At 43.6% G+C, this 21,884-nt stretch overlaps 1 protein-coding gene across 4 annotated transcripts in view; it reads right to left on the reverse strand.

Moving 5' to 3' along the window:
• Positions 1-10,957: 10,957 nt before the first annotated feature.
• The window catches only part of MPHOSPH9 (M-phase phosphoprotein 9), a 31,770-nt gene continuing 20,843 nt past the window's right edge, over positions 10,958-21,884 (reverse strand). For 3 of the 4 annotated variants that reach the window (XM_075718492.1, XM_075718491.1, XM_009489682.2), the window contains 10 exons: positions 21,755-21,819; positions 19,823-19,924; positions 18,098-18,235; positions 17,209-17,384; positions 16,299-16,463; positions 15,841-15,961; positions 14,918-15,021; positions 13,873-14,084; positions 13,257-13,325; positions 10,958-11,951 (listed from right to left, as the gene is read on the reverse strand). In XM_075718492.1, coding sequence (XP_075574607.1) covers positions 11,850-11,951; positions 13,257-13,325; positions 13,873-14,084; positions 14,918-15,021; positions 15,841-15,961; positions 16,299-16,463; positions 17,209-17,384; positions 18,098-18,235; positions 19,823-19,924; positions 21,755-21,819 — 1,254 coding nt within the window. In that variant the 3' untranslated portion in view covers positions 10,958-11,849. The remainder of the gene's footprint in view (positions 11,952-13,256; positions 13,326-13,872; positions 14,085-14,917; positions 15,022-15,840; positions 15,962-16,298; positions 16,464-17,208; positions 17,385-18,097; positions 18,236-19,822; positions 19,925-21,754; positions 21,820-21,884) is intronic. The other variant, XM_075718493.1, reaches the window with a different exon arrangement.

Genomic DNA, 21,884 nt, shown 5'->3' on the forward strand with positions numbered 1-21,884 from the left:
ATGATGCAGCAGATCTGGCTCTTGACCTAATCGGGTCCACTGAAGGCCAGGCACAGAAGGAAAAGCACCTATGAAATGCAGGGAGCAGTTTGCCTTACAGCTTTACATAAGTAATTATTGCTGTTAGAAATCAGTTTATAAGACTGTAGAACTCTGAGAAGTCTTACTACACTGAGTCTTTCCCTCCCACACCCCAACACAGGGATGCTGCATTTCCAATTCAACAACTACTCTGAGCAGAGCATCAAGTGGTGTTATCAAAGTGCACACCCTTAGCAAGGGAAGCCAAACCATCTCTTGCTCTTCTAAACAAAGTGACAGATTAAAACTGGGAAGCCAGAGCAACACACAGAAGCCGTACTAAAAAGGTTAATCCTCCAAGTAGGCTTGCCCAAATATGCTCTTGCCTCTCACTGAGGTAGTGTGTTAGATAAATGTTCCTTTATGAAAAGCCTATTTATAGGCATTAAATGTAAGCAAAAGACATTAAAAAATTATTCCATAGTTCCCAAACAGACAAAGAACACATGGTATCCACGCTAAACATTTTTGAGGATATTTGCTGGAAGACGTTTACCATCTGTTGAAGTTAAAACTTGGAACAATACTTTAAAATCCAAATACAGGTTAGACAAGTAATGGGTCCCAAGAGTCTGGATAAATGATGCTTAAAAACAAGGGAGAGAGGGAAAACAAAACAAGCTATCTGCTCTTCTTCTCCATCAGTTTGCTTTGGTGGATCAGAAGCCTCAAAGCACCATGCTAGCCCTGCCCAAAAAAATAACAGCCCACCTGGAAACAAGGTCCTTTACGAGACAAGCCACCTCACTAGCACAGCCCAGGAAGACTGAGTGTTGGAGTGGAAAACAGAGCAAAACCGGAGGCAGAAAGCTCTGGGATTTTTACTCTCTCTTGTACCGAGTTGTGACCTGCAACCAGATGTCTGCTACCAGTTTACCCCTGCTCAAAACAGAAGCGATCCTCCACCTTTGCTTGTGAAGAGCACTGAAAGTCAGCCACAGAGAGTGCTACTGGGGAGATGAGGATGGCAGAGAAAAAGCAAGCGAGAGGCCTTCCTCCCCCTTCTGTTCTTTTTCACAAAATATCTCCGAGTTATTTACATACTTGTATCCTGAACTCCCCCTCCGGTTTCACAGTTTGCAGTTAACTCTGCATTCTGCTGGAGATAACACGTTTAGCTTTCAGCGTGTTTAGGCTAGAACACCCTCTGAATGTAATGCCAGGTCACCAAGCCCACAGAGGGAAGTATTTCCAGCTGCAGAGACTGGCTAGAAGATAATACACAGAAATAGGAGGCTCCATCTCTCCACCACCCTGAAGAAATCAACCTACTCCATGAAGGAGACAACTAAACAGCTTGGCAACGCCTACAACTCATGCTCAACCTCAGATCCAGCAAAAAGACGTAAATATTTAGATTTCAATTTCATCTGATACGATAAATATAAAATGTATATTTCCTTCTTCAAGAAAAAAAAAAAGTAGCCTTAAAATAGGTAAGCCACCCACATAGAGAAAATGATTCTGCAGTGTTTCTACCTTTAGGAGGAGGTTATTCAAGTTATGGTATTGATCTTGAAACAAATTACAATCACAAGTCAAGTTATTCCCATTGAATTGTCTTCTGATGTATATAAAACATAATTACACCTTACGTCTATATATAAATACACACATAAAATTGTTTTGCTGTTCATTCAAAACATCAAGTGGCTGATGGCAGCACATTATTTTTTATGTCTTAAGAAATGCCCACGAGCCCTTCGGCGTTCCGTATGGAGTGATAACTCTGACTCCAACCCAGATCACCTGAAAAAAGCCCCAGAGCAATCCACCCAAGTCCAGAACCAGACTCCTTACAAGTAACCCACACAAGGCGCAGCAGAAGCTGGACTGCAACCGCAGTACCACAGCTGTACTATAAAAACCTGAAATCTTTCCATAACCTTTTAAAGCATATAATGGAATTAAGGCACCACTACACATCCAGAGTTAAGTCATGCAAACGCCAAACTTCTTCAGAGCTGTAGATAACACGGCCTCGCCCCTAAAGCACCAAGATGTGCCAAAGTGCTCAACGTCCTGATGTGATTACGCGCTCCCACCCTCCCGATTAGTTATTGCTCTGTTAAAGAGAAACGCCTTCTCAGGTCATTGCTCTGTGGGTTAAGTCAGCTAATAGGCTTGAATTAGTGTCCCGAAGCCGAGCGCCGTTATGCAAGTGCCAGCAATCCAAACAAATCAGAGTTAACTTCCCTGTCCATGACAAGAATCGCTGCCGCCGATGACGAATCGTGAAACTTTCGGCTCTTCATTCACTATTATGCTTCCCAAGTCCTCCTAGTTACACTGCAAGGACCAGGTGTGCCTTTCCAGCTAGTAGCAAACTATCTCTTTGTTACTGGATTGTCTGAACCTCTGCTCCCCCACCAGACGATAGGCATTATTGGGAAAAAAATTGGAAATTAAACAAAACCAAGTAGAAGCCTCTGTATCTGGTCTCTGACAGGAGACCGAGCTGTTTAAAGGAACAGAAAGAATGAATGGCAAATGGTTTTCCTTTGTCGTGTCAAGGGAGTCTCTCCAACTTACCTAAGCTCAACTGCTTTCCTGCAGAGGAGAGTTAAGGTTCCTGCTTACAACGTCACAGCGCTCCCCAACCTCAGATGTCCAAACACGGCCAAGTCGAGACTGTAAAAGCTGTGCGCAGTCCTCGCTCTCCAAGATACTCAGCACCCAGGGTGTGGTTTTTTTGGTGGAAAAAAAGTTGAGGTCCACAGGGACACAGATTTCTGGATGTTGTAGCTCTTCAAATCTGTCTGAGCAAGGTTTTCTGGAGGCTGTTTAAAAGCCAGAAGAAAATTCTAATTTGGAGTCCTCAAGCACTAGCTCGGTAAGAAGAAGCCGAAGATCAGCCTTTGCTGTGCAGGGTTATTGGAAGACCCAGCCGCTGCCCAGGGTGCCCACACTCCTACCCAGACAGCTGCATTCTGCCCAGAGCACTTCTTAATCAACCGAGGTGTTTGCTTTCCACTCCTGCCCTCCGCGGCATTGCAGCGGCAGAGTCGGAGCACTGGTACGTGCCCTCCCGCCAGGCAGCAGCCAGGAGCACGCAGGAGCAACGACCCCAACGCCTTCACTCAACTCGAGAGCACCCTGCAGCTCCTGGCACCTGGCAGCTCCGCTGCAGCTTTTCACACCGTTCATTGGCCCAGGCTGCGTTAACGACCAAACCCAAGACAACTGTATCCTTGGTATCATCCCTTGCATATGGAAGCCCACACGCAGGAGATGCCGTTTTCCCTCTCAGTAAGAAGCACTAAATGTCTCCTCCTGGGTGGCCTTGCATTGCAAAACCAGCACCTCCTTGCTGGGACCTCCTCAGATGTGCCCAAGCTCTCCAGGGCAGGTTTCAGCCCTACACTTATTAGATTTCTTCCTGCTCTTTCACAGCAAATCATGCAGCTCCCTGCACCCATGTATGCTCAATAACCATCTCCACTTGCCTAAGCAACTTCTTGTTTCTTCTCCCCTCTGAAGCTTGGGCCGGTGTCAAACACACTCAGGCAGGGCTGCAGGACAGCGGGAAGCGGCTCCGTCTCCAGACACTGCCATTTCTTAGGAGGTCCCCAGGATCCCCACAGCCACCCTTCAAAAAGAAAGATACCTTTTTTCCCAACTGGTTTCTAAGTTCCCCAGTGGGATTTACTGAAGCATCTTGCTGTGAGCTTTTAAGGTTTGTTTGGGTGTTTTGGGTTTTGGTTTGTTTTTTTTTTTAATTAAAAAAACACCACTGAAACAGTCACACCTGCAAAACCCCTTGCCTATGGAAAACGCACAAGTATGACTTCAGGAGCTCTGCGTATTGACTTGGCACTGTTCTGGTTAAAACTCCCTGAAGCAATAGGATCCGAGTCAGCCCAATGCTAAATTGTTTTGTTCTTCTTAGATTAAGAACATCTAAGTATTTGTTCATGTAAAATTTCATAGGACTCTTGGCATGGACACCGCGATTAGAGAAGCCACATTCCCTTTCAGTTCACAGGCGAGTTCACACAGACTCCTCTGCCCCAGTACAATGTTGTGGCATTTGGATTTCCTCCAACACCCAGGAAACAAAGTTAAAAATAAAGTGTTTTATTTATTCCCTCCCCCCACATTAATTACTCCATTTCCATTCACACTGGATACCACAGAACATTTTTTTGTAAGATGCTTTCAGGCTCAAAATTAAATTTAGACATATCTTACTAATTTGGGGAGATAAACAGAAATATTAATTGCATCATACCCTATGTCAGCCAGCTTTATAATTAAATTAGAAGGCATCTCCACCATTTAGAGAAATTTGCTATTAAGAAAACCATAGGTTTTAGAAGCTGCTTTTTCCTTGCAAGAAAATAAAAAGAAAGAGAAGACAGACATCGATGTCTGTTCCTCCCCTCGCCTCAAAATACGGCATGTCTCTCGAATAAGAGGAAGTCTAAAAGAAAAACATACTGTGTGGAAAAAGAAAAAAAAAAAAAAAAAAAAAGGTTTTTCAACAGATCATGCTGGTCCTAGAACAGGACATTGTCGTGAATATGCATGAATGGCATGAGTCGAACTACACTCGGGAGTAAGCATCAGCTTTCGCTTGCCATTTTCTGAAGCCTTCCAGTCAGGCTGCCAAGACAGCAACTGAATGACAAGATTTTTATTTGAACGTAGAGGGAGATTAATGCTGTTTTGGCCTAATTGGAGGAACCTTCTTTAAATTAGCTTGCTTGAAGGATGTGCTGCTTCTCTATTTGGCCAACTCGCAGAAGCAGTAACAAATTGTGAATAAAAAGAGACTATTTAAATTCAAAACCCCTTAGCACCACTGTCAGTTGCAAGTTTTGAGAATGTCTATTTAAAAAAAAAAAATAAAAAATCAGGACAAGGTCTTTCCAAACTGGTTGCTGTCAACTAAAATGAGAAGTTAGATAAAACTCCCACATGCCAGATGGTAAATCACAATAAATGCTCGGGCTGTTAGATGCACAACAAGCGACAAACGCATTGAAATACACCATCAGAAGCAAACCAAAATAGAAAGGGCATTTTAATAAGAAGTTATCATTTTGGGGAAAGATCCTTGTCGAGCTCATCAGAATCGAAAGTCATACATTGAGGGCTTCTTGCTTTCCTCACCACCTCACGTACGCCTGAGGAACAGCTAACGATTTTAGCAGAGTTAAGTGAGGTTAAAGGCTACTGTCAGCAAGAGCCTCAGAGTTCGCTATTCAGACATCACTTACGACCCTTTCTGCCAAGTTACTTAAAAAAATATTGTTAAAGGATACCAGGGAATTGTTTACTCAAACCATTACTGTTTCCTGAACACAGATGCAAGAAAAAGTTATATTAAGAAGATAAACAGCTGCTACCATACGCTGTTTAAATGGTAACAAAAGCATCTAAGGGCCATAAAGGGAATAGTAAGGGAATTAAAAAGCATTTTTATGCACGAAGATGGCTAACATCCGTACATTCATTAAAGCGGTATCAACCATGCTTTTAATTAAAAGTTAGTGACAGAAACTTAAATATGATTAATGCAACCTAGCAGCCTACCAGAAGTCTGCTCTATCCAAAGCAAGAAGCACAACAAGCTGCGTTTCCAGCCCTTGCTTGCTCGTTTCTCTTTCCCTCTCAGAGATGCTGCCACAATCAAAATACATTGCAAGGACCGCGAAGCAGCATTCCTGTGAAAAACAGCAAGGCAGGACAAGTCTGCAACCGCGCTTTCATGCTTGGCCGTTCTTTATTTTGTATATCCCGAGGAGGCGTTTCAATTACCAAGCAGCCCGGGGCCAAGACAACAAGCTGGTTACCTGTCAGAATAACCAGCTATACAGCGATCTATCGACCATCGCAGGCGTGAGGTCTGCCAAAGGCCAGGAAAAAGGCTGCCCTACAAACAGCAGTCTCCTGTTCAACAGTGGAAAAAATCACTCAGAAGCCAGTGCTGAACTCTGCAACGCAGTCAGACTTCTTGTGTTACTCGGGAGCACAACACAGTCATGACAAAAATAAACTACGCGATAAAAATACAGCGGCGAGCAAAAAGATGTGGGCACGGAGAGGGAATTAGTATGCAATAGGAGGATAAGGAGTCCTACAGGCTACAGATATTTCGACACTCAATCAAAGCACCTCCTATTTAAGTCCTGATGCCCGCAAAAACTAATCCATTACCACTGTCCTGTTGAGCCGCTGTCATGTACGGAGCTGAGCACATGCAGATTATGTCTTCAAAGACTGAAGATGCTTTTTGGCACCGTGTTACCCACTTAGCTGCTTCCAGACGCACAGAGCACACAGGAGATAGAAGCTCTCGCTTTAGAGCAGGTACTAACGCAGGAAGAAACTTTTTTTTTTTTGGCTTAAATACAGAATTTAAATAAACTTCGCTTCAGTCATGGCATTTTAACATAAAATGTGACAGGACTGAATCGTGTGGCTGACTGAACAGGGTACTGCTCTGAGGGGTTCCCCGTTCCTGGCTCTGCTAAGGATGCTCCAGCCCCGGGCTGAGCACCTCAGGGCACTCCTCTGGGCTTCTGCTTCTTCAGCAGAGTGAGAGGGGCTGGGGAGGAGGTGAAGGAAGCGCTTTAACCCTCCCACAGCTGGACAAAAAGCTCAGGTTGTTCATGCTGTAGCCTGCTGCCATGGGGCTGCAGCACACTCCAGAATGGAGCCCAGGGTTGTTTGGGAACACCAGGCAAGGCCCCTTCCATCAAGGGATGGGGGGGCCGGGAAGAAGGGACCGCCGGGCCCAGTGGAGAGGATCCCCTCTTGTAGCCCGGCATCCAGCTAAGGAACGGGCATTCTGCTCTTCCTAAAGGGAAAAATCTCTCCCTCCTGCCCTCCCGGGGGGAGCGCGGCCCGTTTCCAGTCAGCCACCCAGCAGTGCACTGACCGCAGGAGGGGTCTTGAGCCCCGCAAGCCCAGGAGGTTCCCCCTCCGCTGTAATCAAAGGTGTTTCTGGGAGGCCGCCGCAGCTCGCCCCTCTCCTACCTCTGGCAGGGAGGCCACCCCCGGGCAGCGCCTTCGCCCCCTCCTCAGGGCCAGGCCTCGTCCGAGGGGCCCGCGGGCCACCGCCTTCCCCACCGCACAAATTCCCACCCAAAGATTTGGGAAATTCCCCCGCCAAAGCCGATTCTGTCAAAACTCGAGCCCGAGAGGTGCGATAACCGAGGAGGGAGGACGAGGAGGGCCGCGGCCGGGACGCGGGCTCTCCCGCAGGCAGAGCCCGCCCTGGCCTCAGGCGTGCGGCGCTCGCAGGCTGCCGGCGCGGTTCCCCGACACCCAGCACGGCTTCTTGCGTGGCCAGCCACGACCTACCGAAAACGCTCCCCCTGCCATTACAGAGCACCCGGCGCGGAGGGCGCCCGTCCCCGGCTGTCGGACGCCAAGACCCAAAACCACGAGCGAGGGCAAGGGAGAGAGGCGTTTGCCGCCTGCGACCCGCCAGCACAGAGAGGAGGGGATAACGGGGGGGTGCAACACAACAAACCTCATCAGGGCCCCAGCGGGGCACGTCAGAGCAGGGCTCCGGATCCTGCGTTCTTTCGCGTGCGGCAATGAGGAGCGCAGGCAGCGCCTGCTACGGCTGCAGCGCCCGCAGACCCCGCGGCGCAGCAGCCCCGGCCCTCCCCGCCATTTACTCCTCTCATTCGGGAAACTTTTACCGCCGACGCATCCCGCCGGCCGCAGGCGGGGCCGAGACGGCCCCACCGCGCTCTCAGGCCGCGGGAGCGCCCGGAGGTACCGGCCGGGCACCCGCAGGGGCCGCTCCTCCGCCGAGGCCGCGGGGAGGGGCCCGCCGCGCCGCCCCGGCCCCTCGGGGGAGGCCGAAGCCGCCCCGCGGGCCCGGCCTTGCCCCCCGCCCTCCCCTCGGGCCCGCGGCGGTTCCCGCCCCCGCCGAGGCACGGCCGGGCCGGCCCGGAGGGGGCCGCCAGGTGCCGGGGCGCGCCCCGCCGCCGCCCCCCCGCCCGGCGAGGCCGCCCCCGCCGCCCCCCGCCCCACGCACCGGCTGCTCCCGGCGCAGCGGCCGCGGCTCCCGCTGCTGCTGCTGCTGCCGCTGCCGATGCCGCCGCGGCTCGGCGGCTGCCGCTGCCTACGAGTCGCTGCCTGCCGACATGCCCGCGGCTCCGCTGGCATAATCCCCGGCGCGGGTGGGCCGGGCGCGGGCAGCTCCTCGCCCGCCGGCTCTGCCGCGGCGCGGGGACGGCGGAGGCGGGGGGAAGGCGAGGCGGGCGGGCCGCCGCAGCTCCGCGCTGCGGGGCGGCGGGGGGGGGTGTGGAAGAAACGGGGAAGGCGAAGAAGCGGGGAAGGCTTAAGAGCCCCGGTACCGGCAGTGCCGCGGCAGCCGCGGCCGGACAGCTTTATCCCGCCGCCCCGCCGTGCCCCCCGCCGCGGGAGCCGCCACTTCCTTCCCCGCGCCGGCCCGGCGCTGCCACCGGCGGGTGGGGCGGGGGCGCCGCCTGCCGGCCGCGGCGGGGAGCGCCGGCGGGGCCCCCGGGGCCGCCCCGCTCTGCCGGGCCGGGGGCGAAGAAGCGGCGGGGCCCCCGGGGCGCCCCCGGAGCGGGCTGGGTGCCTCCCCCCGCGCCTGCCGCCTTCCTCCGCACGCTGCCCTGCGCTGGGTTCCCTCCCGCTGCCCGGGGGCCTGCGGGAAGGACGACCACCGGCGACGGAGCCAAACTTGCCCGGCGATGGGTGAAGCCCCAGCGCAGGCTCTGCTCTCACCCTGCCCCTGGCACCGGGCTTTTTGCAGAGTGGAGCAGCGCTGGCTACCCGCTGTGACTTTACTCTGCAAAGACCGGGGGAAAAAAATCGCTAAAGCTTTTTATACGATCATTTTATACAGAAACCTCAGAGAACAAAAAAAAAAATGCTGTACACTTTGAAGCATTTGTCAGTTTGCTGCGATTTTTTTTTTTTAAGGATGCATCACTCCACCGCTTCTGTTCCCCTCCGCAAACACTCCCAGCGAGCAGCCCCTCGGTAAATCCCGGGTAATCCCCAACGCACCAGCCGGGAGAGCCGCACAGCTGATGCTCCAAGCTCGCTCTCCTCACCCTCAGGGGCTCCCCCGCATCGCCCCGCACCGAGCCCCGCTCCCGCTTCTGCGCTTCCTCGGGTCCCGCCCCGGGCCGCTGCCCGCAGCCGAGCCGGCCTGCCCCGACAACGGGGGCTTTGTAAACCCCGCGGAGCGCCACAGCGAGCCCGCGGCTGCGCTGCTCTTTTTAGCAACAAACTGCCCGGCGGAAGGCAGACGACCCCTAAAGCTATCAGCAGTACAGAGACGCTTCTTTTTTTTTTTAAATTTGCTTTGTAGAGATGAGGCCAAATAGAAATTTTGTTTTCCAAAGGTTACCTCTCGGCGTTTGAAGGAGTTGTAATGTTTATTATGGTAGAGAAAACTGTGCATGGGAGTGTCTTGCAACACAGAGCACAGCCTGGGGCTCCCAGCAAAACCTGGTAGATCTGGAAAGGCGATAAATGCCTGCGTAGCTGGGAGGTGTCAGGTGGAAGGAGGCAAGAGGAGGATTACTGAAGTCCTTCTCAGTGGAAGCAGAAGCTTCTGCTCCTCTAGAAGTCCTTCTTTGTCCCCAAATATGGAACAAGGCAATTTGCTCACGTTAAGGGGAAGAATTTTAAAAGGGATTAAAAAAAAAAAAAAAAGACCGCGTCCATCAAAGCGCACAGCAAGTGCAGTCACGCTTTCCACAGCAAGCACGCACTTCATGTGCCCCACTTTTTGATGCTTCGGGTCCGATTTTCAGAAGCACTGAGCATTCAGGCCTCCCACTGATTTAATCTGGAACTGCAGATTCTCTGCCCCTCTGAAGAATCAGGCCGAAGGCACCACACTGACAGCTCACCCCAAGGCAGACATCTGTTTGAAAAGGTTGTCCTAGAAGTTTAAAAGAGCAACACTTACTTCCCCCCACCTTCAGTGTTACAATAGAACAGAAATAGCCTAAAGAGCTCCAACAGATGGAGGACGACTTGTGATTAAAAAATAAATCCTGACTCACACTTCAGTTTTCGGGATGTAATAGAGTACATGAATAGGGGGGTTATAAGGAAAGGCAGTGAAATAGCTGAACTGATTTACCTACTTGTTTCTAATGTCTGTCAGGAAAATTCTGTTTGCTTTTGCTGTACTGCTGATGAAAGAAAACAAGACCATTAGTGGACTCGTGAAATTTTCCTGTGATGGATTCCTTGGAAAAATCGTGCTGGCTGAATGTTACTTCTGAAAGACGCTTTAAATTGTACCTGTTAATAACTTCAAATATTGGGAAAAAGTCTTCAGCTAAACAGTTGAGGTGCACGAGGAAGTCAAGATTCTTTTTTCTTCCGTGAACCCCTTCTGAGTAGAAATGACAAGTAAGAATATGGACTACCATCAAAACTGTACATCTGCTCATGTACCTGGAAGTGTGTTTGAGCAAGTTATCCCCAAGCATTCGGGCCAAATTTCCACATTTTAGAGTAAAGAGGAAAATGAGTAACTAACATCCTTGACTTCTCCCCAACTCTGATCTTGTATTAAAAGAACCCAGAGGGCAGAAGTGGCTGCAGAAAATACTTTTCAAAAGGCTGTGTATGGGTAGGACGGTTCTTCATCAAATACCCTAAAACACAGCACTCTAATTTTAGAATCAGACCTTCACAAGCTTCCTTTATGACAGCTGTTCTGGCCTTATAATCACATCATTGGTGGCTAAACATCTTAAACGAGGACAGAATTCGAAGCACACACTATGATTAAAACCTACATTATCGCTGATGTAATATCCCAGAACCTATTATTGTTCTTGGGCAGGAGGAAAGAATCTAATTAAACATTTATTTAAAATACAAACTAAAATATCAATGTCAGACAGTAATTCAGCAATATGCCAACTAGCAAATATGTATTTTTCACCAAGAAAAAAAATGCATGTATGCTCACAAATACAGCTTGATTTGGAAATGTACGCGATCAGAACACTGGCATGGCACAAAACCAGGCTGGCGTATTCAACAGTAACTTCGGTTAAGTAGTTACAGTCCGGGAGCGGCAGCTGGAGTCGAGTTGCTCACTGGGAGACAAGGACGGCTGCTGTCAGTCTCGTGAATCCTCGTACTCACGGTATCAAAACGCTACTCACTGCGACTGTTGGGAGACATCAAATAATTTAGAGCAATATTTTCCTAACACAGCCAGCGGCAACCCAACTAGCAAAACACAGATGAATTTGCAGCCAGCCAGCCATAATTAAAGTATTGCTCACAGTTTTGTCACAAGGAAAAATATCCATGTTGTAATGTTTAAATTAAAAGGCTTTACCATATACCAGCAGTTATCTTTAACACAGGTAATTCATGTTGCTTTTTGTATTAAAGTTCAAAATTTCCTATTGGCTAATATTTACATCATACCATAAATATTTATAAAATGGTGAGGGAAACAAAGTGCAAAAGGATAACACTATAATTTTCTGAAAACAAGCTGCCTTTTAGTTTCTTATTCTTATTATAAATTTAATATCACTATTTAAAAATAATTAATATTTCTAAAAATATTACAATACAGGATAGACATTGATTTCTCGAGTGTAACAAAAATATGTTTAAAATATAGGTGGCTGAAGTACAAAATATTGCTGTTTGTAAAGGGTAACATGGTTGTAAAACTACTGTTGAGGGTTTATAAAAATACAAAACAATTTGCATTTACTGAGTGCATAATTACATATTAGTGCAAAAAAAAAAAAAAAAGCCTATTTGCATTCAAGAGAGAATTGTCAAAGATTTGCAGAGGTACGTAAAACATGAAATCTTTTCAGAGTCATGCGTATTGATCCCAAATCTCTATTAATCCTTTCCAAGCGATCTTCCAGGGCTTCCTAAAAGAGACAGTTAAAAGAGAAGAAAGGGGGGAAAAAAAGAAAAAATATTTTAAAAAGATTTAATAACATACAGCAAAATCCAGTGATCCTTCTAAAAGGAAGAAACTACTATTATTCCTATAGTCAACTGGCATCCTTTTTGACGCATTACTAGCATTCTGTTAGCACCCAAAAACTAGAGCCAGACCTACAAACTTTTCATATTATTTTTATGTATGTGTGTGTATTTGTGGGTTGTTGGCTTTTTTTTTTTTTTGAAAAATGTTTCAGGTATTTTGGTTTTTTCCATGCGACTTACGAAACTCCATGAGATAAACTTGACAAGAATTAGGACAGGCTGATAATTAGGGAGACACATTTAGGAAACAGCTGACCACTCACTGTAGTGAGTGGCAGTATTGATTTACTGGAATGCACTTTTACTTTCAAATCGATTAATTGATAACAAGCCCTGGGATTACAATTTAGGAAATGCTGAAGTTGTAGCCTTCGCAGAGACCTCTAACACACAACTTTGAGACACCTGTTTTTATTAAAAGAGTCTGCAGAGCTTTCCAAAGGCGGCACTCTCCTGTATTCCACCTACGCTACTTACTTTTGCCTTCTTATTTTCTTCTTTATACTTTCAAGTAGACAAAAAACAACCAACCAACCAAAACCTAAAACCTTGCACTTTCTTCTACAGCACAACATCCTCTCTACAGCTTCAGGGATCTATTTCATAGTCACTGCATTTTCTTAATGTACTGCCTTTATCTACCTCTCAGTGTTATCGCAAGAACAGACTATTCTTGCAGTAATTCGGAAAAATGCATCTCGTACAAAAAAATAGAACATATAAACAGTCTTATGCAGAATATACACTACGCAGTATGTGTACATATATGTATACACACACATACCTTTTCTTTATATGCGTACATATACACACACACACACGAAGAGTTGTCAGTTTGCAGCAGGAGGTGGAAATCCAACGTTTGCAGGGCTAATTATTCTTTTCTGAATCCCTTGCATACAAATTATCCAGACTTACACCTTCTACATAGCAAGTCAGAGTGTGTTTATGATTAACTTGCAGTAACTTCCCAATTATTTTCTAATGCAGTGAAGTCTAGAGAATAGAGAACATCTTTCACACAGATTCAACACTCAGCCACGCTCAGGAACAATTCTTAGTGGTATGGAAAAATGCCCATAGTAATTGCACTTACTATATAGCAGGACTTTCATCTACACTACATATTCTCAAATTGTGGAAGAGCAACTTAAGAGAACAGTCGTATGTAGAAGCTTTTTCACCTGATTTAATCTTGCTTGCAAGGTCATTCTTCCACCAGAACAAGGTATTCGACTCAATGCAGCCTCAATCTAATAATAGAAAATACTTCAGCTGTAAATTATAGTTTCAAGAGCCAATATAAGCCTCCCTAACTCATCTTACAAAGAGAGAGGTGAGGTGTATAGATTACAGATACACGTCCAGTCTTGTTCTTAAACGCTAACTTATGTTACCGTCATTCTGTGCCATACAAAACTGATACAAAAGTTAACATTCATAAGCAGACCCTCTCAAGGATCATTTTGAATAGCGCACACTTACTTGCCAGAATAACCTTCCTTGTTGAAAGGCTGATTTAAAGCATTGTCCATTAAGGAAGAAAGTAAATTCACTCCAACCCTTCCACCCACACTGTGTTTATGTGTGTTAAAGTGACTCTCCTTTAATGCAGTTAGGGACAGGAAAGGACTGGAGTATGGGAAGTAGAGCAGGGAATGATAATGGCACATTCCTAGGGTAACACTAGAAATTGCGCATGAATTTCAGCCATGCGTTGCATAGGTATACAGCTACATCCCTCACCTCTCGTACAACAATTATGTTTTGTCACAACTGTAAAATAAAAATAATCTTTGCCTGTTGCTTTTCTTGAGTCAGCTCATCAAAAAGCCTCTCAGTTTCAGCCAGAGTCTTAATCCTTGCTGCGTACTTGAAGTCTCCCTCACAAGGCGATAGCACTGGCTCATATTTTTGTGCTACGCTCCTCTCGTCCCAAGCTGTCGCTTTCTTCATTCCAGTATTGACGGATTCAGCACAAGAGCTGCGTCTGACACCTGAATGCTGCCTTCCTAGCAACAAAATAGGGGTCTTTTTATTTGCTTTGTAATTGCTTTTATTTGCTTTGTCTGTGAAATTATTACATAGGACAGAAGCAGAAACTAGTAACAAGAAAAGCAGTGTGATCTTGGAGGACAGTGACTAGCAAAGCCTCATTAGCTTGCCTTAAGCAAACTAGAAGAATGCAAAACATTTGCATGGGTCATCTTTCAAGAGATCTTTATAAACACAGTATTTTTTCATTAATAAACATATTAGTGTACTGTGCTAATTAGGAATTACTTTTACTGGTACAACATTTCTAAATATCACCAAGTAGACTAGTTGTCATGAAAACATTAGTCTAAATAAATGGATGAATAAAAACAAAAGCAGAACATTGTGACAAGAATGACAAAAGCGAGAAAAGATTTGGTTCAATCAATCATTTTAAAATAATCTGAAACAACTGGCTTTATTATAGTTACTCTCTGCTATCTGTAATGCAATGTTTAGCAATAGAATTTTATTAGTATGACTGAGTCTGTACATCTTAATATAGACCCGACTAAGATATGTATTGTATAACTGAGTTAAGCATAAGAAAACATATTGCCCTTCTTTCTCAATTTAATCATTTTTGTTGTTCCATTATGTTTGTGCACACACACATATACATAAAAATAAAATACTGTATGAATTGTATTTCTCTGTCTACAGGAATAAGACAAGATTTAGAGGATTTTTAAAGGTTGGACTTCATAGAGTAAAGTGTCAGCTTTCTAGTTAAGCAGCTGTTACCAATGTGGAAGAAATTATGGTAAAAAAAAAAAAAGAACAGTTTTCCCTGACTTTGACACATTACCTTCTGCATCATCTAGTGAAAGAAACTGGAGCCTTTTTCTTGGATTATTGTGCTGTAAAGTAGATCTAGGACCAGTTTCCAGGTCATCTAGAAGTATATCAAATCTACAGAGCAGGAAGACACCACAATTACTTGCTAGAAACCATGTCTCAAACAACACAACATTTTCTACTTTTTCACCTTTTGGTTAAATAAACAATTTTTTCATAAAACAATTTCTATCCCACAGGCATTGCAAGTCTTCTGATTATTGCTCATAGTACCATACATACCCCAATATACTCCTATTTGCGCAAACCAAAGACCTCACTCGTGACTTTCTTTCAGAAGCGGGCTAAGCTGTCACTCCTGAACACACCGAGCTCCCATGTTGTCATCCTCAAGAACCATCAAAGTGGTGCTAGACATTTCTTCTTCCCCGTGCATGCATCCTACACTTTAATCTCGCAGCTAAGTATGTTTTCAAACGCCACAAGCCTTGCCAAGCAAAGATCTCTATAGAAACCATAGTATCTAGTACAGTTAGCAGAAAGTTAAGTTTATGTATTTTTTTTAATATGCTTGTAGGTGCCATGACAGGTAGGTAGATACTACTTTCGACTTTTATTTATGTCTCCTGATAAGGGGCACACAGACCTGGACTTACTCCACAGAACAATTCTTCTACAACTTCTTTGTCACCAATCAATGTTGTGTCAATAGTAAACCCAACAGCTCATCTTGGTGAATGCTAAAGACGGGAAATCATTCTAGATTTTTCTTGCCAGATCTTAACAAGTAAAACTTAGCTTCATATTCAGAAATCTTCACATGACTCATTTTCTAGGACTTTTAGTGAACAAGAAACAGCAGCGTTAAGCCTGCATAAACATACTGCTGCTATAGTAATGATCAGAACACAATTGTATTCTCAAGACTCGTACCTTGTCACTGTGTTTTCATTTTTGCTAAGCAAATGACTAAATCCAGGAGAGAGGTTTTCTCTTGGAGATCGTTTTGGGCTGTATGTCACAGACACTGGTGCCAGCATTATCTCTCTTCTTGCTGCAAAAGACAAAAGTATATTTAACTACCCAAAACTTCTCCCAGTGCAGTTATCTCCCACTCATATGATCAGATGCTCACATCTTAAAAGAATGCTTTTCAAAGCTGTGTACATATTTATTTAAATTAGATGAAAAGTGCATCACAACATAGAAAAACCAAAATAAACTTGGAAGTCTCAATGTTTTCTATGATTATAGACAAGCTTTTTTTCCCCAGACTATCTGTTAGAATAATGCAGAAACGCTATCTTTATTTTTCTTTCTTCTAGAGCAGCCTTTCATTATTTGCTTCTGCTTTTTTAGGAACACAAACCAAACTTCAGAAAAGCACTTACTTGGAGTACTTGTTTTCCTGTTTGAAGGAGGAAGGGACGATGACCTCTGGCCAGAAGGGGAGCTGTACCGTTTCGGTCTGTGTTGGTCTTTACCTTTCTCTGGGGATCGGTTAGCAACTAAAGAAGTTTCAACAAACCCAACAGTTTGACGTCGATTTGATGTTTCTAATTAAAAGAAAAAAGTTATTATATTAATGAATCTTTTTCAATACAAGAACTCGCAAATATTCTCCTGTACTCAGCTTTTACTGTACGAAGACTGCACTTAGTCTGCCTCACGTCGAACATATTTGTGCTGTTTTGCTCAAGTCTTGCTTCCTGCTCATCATATTCGTAAAACAGTTTAACTCATGAAAAAGGATCATTTGCAGTGCGCGTGGGAGAAATGATGCTAAAGAACACTGATTTAATAAAGAGATAGTGGAAAGAAGGACAAAAGCATCTTTTGGGAAGGAGGGTTGGAGTACCTGCCTGAACCAAGAACACAGACTTTTCAGGAAGACGCAATGTTTTCTAATTGCAAGGCTTCCTAAATCAATGTTGTTGGAACAGCTCAGCGCAGTCCTACAGTACGCATGCCAGCTTTCTTAATAACATTCTGATACAACACCATGAGAACAAAACTAGAATGCATGTACAGCCAGCCAGAGCTTTGTTAGGACTCCATTAACTGTTTATAAATACTAAGATATTCTTAGAAAAAGGACATTAAGTACTCCCTAGCTTGAGACCTAACAGCAACCTTTGCATTCCCTCTATTTTAAACAAGTCACTTAGCTATATATAATATTGTTTTTAACCCATCACTCAAGCCTGATGGACTTTAATGCTGAGAATAACAAAACCAAAAGACATGCAAACAAAGAAAAGCCAGTAAAGACAAGTTCAGGAATACAAAAATAAAATTTACTAGTTGATGTGTCTTCTTTTTCTGTTTGTGTACCCCAATCTTTAAATGCTTTTCCTTCTTCAAGTTCTTTAAAGGCTTTTATAATTGGTGCTTCTGACATCTCATTTTCTTTCTTTTCTATGGTGTTTGTTGAAGAGTCTTCTTGTGAGGAGTCTTTTTCAGGAGGAGAATGGTGCCTTAAAGAATGCGAGGCAGTGGACGGAAAAAAAGGATCAAGTTTTTTTTATTTTATTTCATATATCCAAATACTAGCTGAATAAACAAAAAGCTGGCGAAATTTAGTTTGAGATTTACAGTCAAACCAAGAATTTTAAGGGTACTTTTTCATTTCAGCCAAGAACCTCAGAGGATTGTGTTATAGCCAATTCAGGAATCTAAGGTAGAACAGTGTGAATTAAATTCAGTGACTTGACACATTCTTAGAACTAAATGCGTCCTGACAGAGGCTTTAGAAACTTCTGAGTAAGGCAGCAAACTACTAAATTACACCCTAAATTACACCCAAAGCTTCACACTGGTGGAAAGCTGCAGCCAACCGTTACAGCTCACATCCAACACAACGGAGCACACTGTGTCCAAACTCAGAGCAGAATTGGACACAAACACGGAGAACATAAAGACAGCGGCACAAGATTCAGCTGAAGCTTTCTGGTAGTTCAAGGAAGGTACTGAAGGCTGCTGCTGCTTGCTTCATACCAGGTTAGTGAAGGAAGAAAGTTGTTTTGTTTTTAAGGAACTGTATAGCATCTACAACATCGAGAAATTTTTTTAGAACTCTTATTTAACAAGTACAAAATCTAGAAATACGAATCTAGTCAATTCTGGATAAAACTATTTTTAGAAGTGTTCAACTTTACATCATAGTGGAGACTGAAGGAAACCAACTCACCTAGAAGGAATATAGGTTTCTTCTAATCTGTTGTCTTTTGGGCTTGCCTGGACTTCCAAAGGTTGGCCAGTGAAGATTGAATACTCTGCTCCCGGTATCAACCACTTTCGCCTGCTGACATCAGGAGTTGCCAACTTGCTGTGGGAACAAAAAAAAAAAAAACCCTTCAAAATTTTGAGAGTCTCTGAATTTTTCTTTTAAAATTTAAGAAAAACAGATTAAGAAAATCCAGTTATTTATTCTAGCTAAACAGAAACAATAACAGATATACAATAAATGTGTAAATACCATGGAAAAATAACTGCTTTTTAAAACATGTTTGTAAATTAAAAATAAATTAAAAAAAAAAATCATAGGCTGAGGTTTCAGTCTAAATTACACAATATGCTGAGAATGCAGAGCTCCACAAAAATCTTCTTGTAATTTATTGCTGCTTACTCAGACCGAGGTTTGGGTAACAAGTAGTTCTCAACCAACTAAACAAAAACATTTTGGTGTAGGTTACTCCAATAGTTCAGAGCACCTGACCCAGCTTTCCTTTTGATACAATTCATTAGTCACTAAAAAACATAAAAATTAAAAAACCCCAAACAAGAAAAAGTCACTGTTGATGATTCGAGAGCGATAAATATTAACTAATAAGCATTAATGAGTATATTATTATTATTTTGAAATATCAAAAGAAAAATGTGATTTTTATACACAGTAAAGTAGATAATAATTAGGAAAAAAAGGTTCTTGTTTATTCAAGCTATGAACCGTAACTACTATTCTGTAAATCTATCCTGCTGCAAATTCAACTGGAATGAGGCCTTCTCTGAGCCTTTGAGATCAGTTAGGGACAGATTAGCTTCCTAATCCATATTAGCTCTTACATCCTCCTCCCTGATGAACATGGCCTGCCATGTTCAGGTCTTCCTTTTTTCCATTCATTGTTGAGGGATCTTGTTCATAAATATTAAAATAGCTCTAAACAGAAATCTGTCCCTGTAATATATTAATACATAGATTACTTGCATCTTCATAATCATCAAAAATCAGATCCCCCACATTACTACTGTTCAATATAGACAAACAGACATCCACAAAACACGTTACGTTATTATTTTGTGCTTCACAACATCAGTGATGAACTAGGAGAGACACACAAGCCATAACTAAGAAATAAAAAAACAAAGGCGGGGGACACGACACAAAGCTTTTCAGGTCTTTAAAACATAAGAGGCAAAACCAGAACGCAGGCCAACTTTAATTTCCTTAACATAAATTCACAGTTCAAACTAGAGTATGCATTCTAATTTAACTTCCAGTCTACTCTCAGGATACCTGTACAAACTATAGTTAGAAACATAAAACATAGTAATCAGCCTTTCAAATCAGTGACGTAAAGACACAAAGAAAACCTCTAATGTCTAACTGGACTATTGGATTTTATTCCCAAAATCTTTGCTGAGCATGGGAATCCCTATTCAGCTGAGCAACTGAGACCTAACAAACACCCATTTAGGAAGACTAGAGACAGCCTGCCAAGTCAAGCATATATTATTCAAAGTATTTATTTATTTTTAATAATTTCTTGGCATGTGAAGTCTCTGGATTATGTCACATGTTTAATCCATTTTAGCCTATGGACTAACATCTTCTTTATCCATTTTTAGCCAAAACACATTCAAAAGTATTCTAAGACACAAGACCTGTTTTCACATTGTTGGAATATTCACTTACTTGGCACAAGAGGTTCTTAAACGACTTTCGGTAATATGGCGAAGTTTCAACATATTTTCATGTTCTACCTGCTTGAGCTGAGCTTCAAGTTTTGAAATTGTCCTAATGTGGACACAGCAAAGATGCATTACAAGATGATTTAAAAGACATAAAAGAGAGATCATATTTCTTAGAGTTTACTCATCTTTATCCAGATATCCTGGGTGAAGCAGAAAAACAGGAACAACTACTACATTTTTATCTATCTATCTAAATATGTATATAAATATGTATTTGAATTCTAAGTTAACTAAGTTAGGTAACCTAGCTAGAAAGACAGGACCAGGAGATATTGCTGTCGATCAAAACATTCAACTCTGAGGCGTTGGGGAAAAAAAACAAGAACATTTTTCCTCCTTGAAACGATGTATTTATACAAAGGCCTCCCAGACTCTGGTTTTAACGAGTGGCTTTCTCCTGTGTGTCACTCGGGTAACTCCACCAATCTGCTGCTCAGGCTCTTCACATGATTCTCCTCTCCCCCACGTACTGCAGTCTACATCTTCAGTGAACCAGCCCCTGGCAATGCAACACAATCTTAGGCATTTCCCACGTGGGGGATAGAAATACAGGGGTTTGGAGCAGTATGTAAAAATCTCCGTTTTCCACTACAATTTCCGCAGTCTGGAATGGTCCCTAGCTAGCAGCATCAAGAATCAGGCAGGAAAATAGAAGCACCAATACTTGACTGAACTGTCCTTCACACTATCTTCATTTCCTCAACAGTCCCAATAAAAATTGAAGGCAGAGTGGTTTTGGCTTCCTCCTATTTCTTTCTTAAGTTCTTCCTATCCATTGTTTCTACTCTGCTTCTTGAAAAAAATCAGGTGATCTGAGCAGCAAAGAAAAGGACTGCAACATCTCCCAAGCATCACATTTGCTCTTTTTCTGGTTTTGGCCAAAGACTTCCAACCCAAAGCATTCTATGATTCTATGACTATGCACAGGTTAATGCTTGGTGGCAATAACATTTGGAATGAATTTTGAAGTGAAACTTGTAGCCACATTTCTAGAAGAATCATCAAAAACCACGCATTAAAAAAAAAAAAAATCTTCCTAACGGTCTGGCTTTCAGCTGCTCATATAAAAAAAATAAAAGGAAATTATGACAGCACATATGCACAAAAGAACTTCAAAGGGAGATAAATGACATGAAACATCACCTCATTACAGTTCTACAACACCTGCCCTAGAGCCCTCTCAGATGTCCGCTGCTCCTACCTCTCGACTTTCCTGAGCAAGTGTGCTGTTTAACACCCTTGACAAGGAGTGGCTGAGAAATCCCAAACTAGAGGATATGTTATAACTGCAAACCCGCTGATGGTCACATTAGTCTTGCCTAGGACCTACCCAGAAAGTATAAAGCTCAATGGATTTCCGTTCTCCCAACCAAAAAATAGATCCAGGTGGCATGAGAGACCTCCACAAGAGATATTATTCCTGCTCTATACATGGAACACCTTTCTGTCCTTTATTCATGCCTAGGAGCTATAATCTTGAACAGCAAACTCCTGCCAGCGTCCTCGCTCCTGAACACCAGAACAGAGACTGGTTAGCTGAAGATGGGGCTTCCTGAGGAGACAACTGTAGCAGTTAAAGCTTGAGCAGTGGACTGGCTGGGCTAGCTGAGTGACAACCATCAGAAAGGAAGCAATTAATTACATCCCACTGGAAGATGTGATCGAGGAAGTAGGGGGGAAAAAAAAAAAACCCCACATCTCCTAAAATAAGATATTTACAATGTATACGAAGTAACATAAAACAACATGAACTGCTTCCTAAGACGTAATTAAAATTGCAAGATCTACAGCCTTCATAATCTAGGAGTAAATGTTTAGACCACAGCCTATATTTCATATTGTTAAAATAGTTGTACGACAGTTTTGCATTTACCTTTTCAGGTCAGAAATCTGCGTGTTTGCATCAAGCAATTTGTTTTCAGTTACATTTAATGTATCCTACAAGCACACAAAGAAACAACGTAAAAAGCCTAGAAACTACAGACATGTGCTAAAAAAAAAAA

Source organism: Pelecanus crispus, chromosome 11 (genome assembly GCF_030463565.1).
Source record: "Pelecanus crispus isolate bPelCri1 chromosome 11, bPelCri1.pri, whole genome shotgun sequence".
Lineage (NCBI taxonomy): Eukaryota > Metazoa > Chordata > Aves > Pelecaniformes > Pelecanidae > Pelecanus > Pelecanus crispus.